The following is a 3,795-nucleotide window of genomic DNA, read 5'->3' as shown; positions in this document are numbered from 1 at the left end:
CCCCTTCACTTTGCTGTAGTGGAGTGCCAAGTGGGCCGGATATGAATCCACAGCGAAACTAACTGTCCCACTGTGTCACCAACTCTCTGCATCATCACAGAGACAAAGAATGGCGGTGATGATAATGTGATGCTACACCGAAACACATTTACAAAATCATTATTTGGTCTCTTGAAATCTTACTGTCAAAATTAAATACGTAATATGAGAAGATGTATGTGAATAATGTATTTGACTTTAAAGCCTCTAGGATTAATATATTTAGAATAACAAAGGATAAAATGGCCGCATGTTGTGAAAGGTATTGCCTTTACTGACAAAACCACAGAGAATTATTCCCTCTCGGCTCTACAGAGCTTTATAGCATCTTTCAGCACGTTGTTTTGGTTCACTCTCGCCACTTTCATAGCCTTATTTTTGTTTCCAAGCAGCTGCTCTAATTGAAAAAGCACCAGAAACACAACTCAAAATAAATGCTGATGTTGATCTCAGGTCAGTGGAATATATAAATGAGCAGATGTTTGTTAACAAGTCACCTGTGTGTGAAGTTAATTGCTTTGTATCTTAAAAGTAGACGGATAAAAGTGAAATTAATTTTTTGCAAGTCCAGTTTTGTTTGGAACTTGCACACGCTGTCGCTTTTCTAGCTGTCCTTTATGATCTCCACAGCTACAGAATGTGTCTCGGGCAGATAATAGTGATTTCAGTGATACTGTAATATTATCTTATCTTAGATCCAAATTTTAACCTAGAATTGAATCTGGTCAGAGATTACCAATTATGTGATTGCAAAAATCTCAATGATTGGATTTTTAATTCCTGGATTAATCATCATCGGTTGTTTGATGCACTTATCAGGTAGTTGTAATACATTTTTCTCAAATCTACAAATATCAGTGTTTAAACATTTGTTACTATTGAGTGCAGAATGTTGAGGCTACAGGTTTTAGTTTATATTTAGTTGCTATTTACAAAGACAGCTTTAAATGCATGTTGCATGGGATAGTAAACTTGGAGGGATTTTCAGGATCACTGAGAGTAACAAATGTGTCTACAGAGAATTGGTTACTGTTTGTTACAACAAACAGATTTGTGGCTCTGTAGTTTTACTTTTTCGGAACACAAAAGGCTCAGTCGTATTTTAACTTCTGCTCACTGTTTCTTTTGTGAACCAGTTGGTGCGGTGTAAGGAATTTATCTGCTTGGATAAGCTTTTGGCTGTGTAGGGACATGTTCGGTGGGTGGTGCTCGTAGTGGTGCGGAAGGGTTGTCGCAGAATCAGAAGTAAATGATGTCATCTGTGAAGACACGAAAACAAGAAAACACTAACACAATTATGTAAAAACGTTTAATGCACCTGATGCAACGTACAAATACACTTGAGGTACGGACACAGGAGGCTCACTTGTTACAACTCTTCATATTAAGTTTTCAAAAAAGACTCAGTTAGCCCTTAAATAAAAACCCACTCCATACATATCCACTACCATATTTACACAACAATCATAAACTAAGGCATGAATGAGTACTGTAATTATTAAAACTCAAAGTGCTGTTGTGCGTAGTGTACATGTGAGAGGTAAGAGACATGCAAACAGAGGCATATTGCAACTATAGTCAAGTGTATTACGTGTGTTGCATGTGTGTATGTCTGTGTGTAAAAAAAGTAACAAATACAGTAACAGATTAATGTTGAGTTAAAGCAGTGCACTTAAGGCACAGAGTGAGGCACAGAGGTGTTGAGGTGTGTTCGTGCCACTTTTCCACTCTCCATTTTATAGTTGTCGAACAATCACTATAATAAGGTAAACAGCGGCAGCGTGCACAGCTCCAAATCCTGAGCACTGTACCGGGTGTAAGGTCGTAGCTGAGTCAACAAGATAAAGAAAATGCCAGCGCTCACAGTGGAATAGTCTTATTATTTAATATGGGGCCATCAACGAATGCATTTCATCATCATCAACGCTGATGATGGCTTATAGCTGAAACCCATTTGTTAATTGCCCTTATTAAATAATAAGACTATTCCACTGTGAGCGCTGGCATTTTCTTTATCTCAATCACTATAATAAGACGTAAACATTTGTGTGTGTGTGTGTGTGTGTGTGTGTGTGTGTGTGTGTGTGTGTGTGTCTGTGTGTGTGTGTGTGTCTGTGTGTGTGTGTGTGTGTGTGTGTGTGTGTGTGTGTGTCAGTCATATTAAGTTTACGATATGTCACAGACAGGAGACGGGACAGAGTCAGGGTTGTCCCCGTGGGTGTGGGTGTGGGTGGGTGGGTGTGGCTGGCCTGAGCAAATGAAAAATTTTCCACAATACAGTAGTTTTATATAAATATCAGTCTAACGTCTAATTCACATGACTCAACACTATATTCTATAACGCATGCACCAGTCGTTTATGTTATCTCAAGTCATACGAGACTAACTAGATTCCAAAGGCTAAGCAAATGTGCATGAAGAATAGTAACATGCACACAAGCACAAGAAGATCTACCACTTTTTAATAGCGAGCTTTGCAGGCCACTTTATGTTTGTATCTTCCCTGAAAAGTTCTTCACAGTCAAGATGGTCCGTAATAAATGGTGTATTGTTGACAGAACAGCAGTTATGAGAAAACTATTCACTCAGTAGTATGTGTTAGTGATGAGCTCATTACACTGTTTTTAAGTGAGACTTGTGAGGCATAGGAAATTAGTGTAAATAACACCGTAACTATCTGTTTTTCTATGGTATACATGCTGAAAGAGTAGGCCAACATTTTGGGAAATGCACATATTCACCTTCATACTGACAGTTGAGAAGAGCAATCTCTGTATGTTAGATATGAACCTGCAGCCAGTAGCTGAAGTCACTGGTGAAAGATGAAGCACATTTCTCAAAATGTCAAACTTTTCCTTTTATGTCACACTAATGGGTGAGTTTACCAATTTGAGTGTACCTTTCAAAAACCTCAGCTTTCAGAGCAAGTTGAGTTTGTCTGAGTTATAAACATCACAGCACGTTGGGTTTGAACTGAGTGGGGAAACAGAAGGAAAGGTCATCCCCTTCAGTTCAAACCGCGGCGCAGGATCAGAATATAGAGGGGCGGTTGGAGCGTCTGCCTGCTCTGCTGGAGCTGACACCTGGAGAGAAAAAGACAGATACGTCACTATCAGAGCATCAGATTATCACAAGCCGGCCCTCGTATCGATGCAAAACTGCCGGAATTAAGTCTAAAATACAGATATTAGCGGCCACTGCTGTTTATGTGCAACATGGGGAATATTCATGCCAAATAATTGATGAAGATATTTGGATGCATAATTGCAATTTTTGAATCACAGTTAATTTAAGATATTTACATTTGAGTCTAATTCATTTGCCGAAAAGGAGACAAAACACACAATAAACAAAGTCAAAGATGAACGTAGCTGCAAGAATTATTTATTTAAATTAAAAATTTTCTATGAATATCGCGATAATATTGTTATCGTGAGTTCTTTTGGTGGTGAAAATCTCTTGACAATAAAGATTTAAGTGGAAACACTCTGGAGAAACATTAACTAGCCCAAGCAACACACTGGGAGAACCACTGATCGTCTCAACCAAGGTTTCATTTGGTTATTGTGATTACAATATAAGACATCCCACTTTGGTCAGTGCACAGAAGAGCAAAAATACTATCGACAGTTCACACCGACCAGCCACAACATTTAAACAGGTAACTGTTGTGGCTGATCCGTGTATGTTAGTGAGAGAGAGTGTGTGTGTGTGTGTGTGTGTGTGTGTGTGTGTGTGTGTGTGTGTGTGTGTGTG

The 3,795-nt window shown here is 38.8% G+C and overlaps 1 protein-coding gene across 1 annotated transcript in view; it reads right to left on the bottom strand.

Annotated features, from left to right (window-relative positions):
- Positions 1 to 1,334: 1,334 nt before the first annotated feature.
- The window catches only part of LOC111646536 (uncharacterized), a 7,219-nt gene continuing 4,758 nt past the window's right edge, over positions 1,335 to 3,795 (bottom strand). Inside the window, exon 7 of the mRNA XM_023396052.2 lies at positions 1,335 to 3,122. Within this exon, the coding sequence (XP_023251820.1) occupies positions 2,958 to 3,122 (165 nt within the window). The 3' untranslated portion in view covers positions 1,335 to 2,957. The remainder of the gene's footprint in view (positions 3,123 to 3,795) is intronic.

This window comes from Seriola lalandi, unplaced genomic scaffold (assembly GCF_002814215.2).
Source record: "Seriola lalandi dorsalis isolate HSWRI2012SDOR001 ecotype SW California unplaced genomic scaffold, Sedor1 jcf7180002054973, whole genome shotgun sequence".
Taxonomy (NCBI): Eukaryota; Metazoa; Chordata; class Actinopteri; order Carangiformes; family Carangidae; genus Seriola; species Seriola lalandi.
The sequence above is the reverse complement of the archived record's forward strand: the minus strand, read 5'-3'. Positions and strand labels throughout refer to the sequence as shown.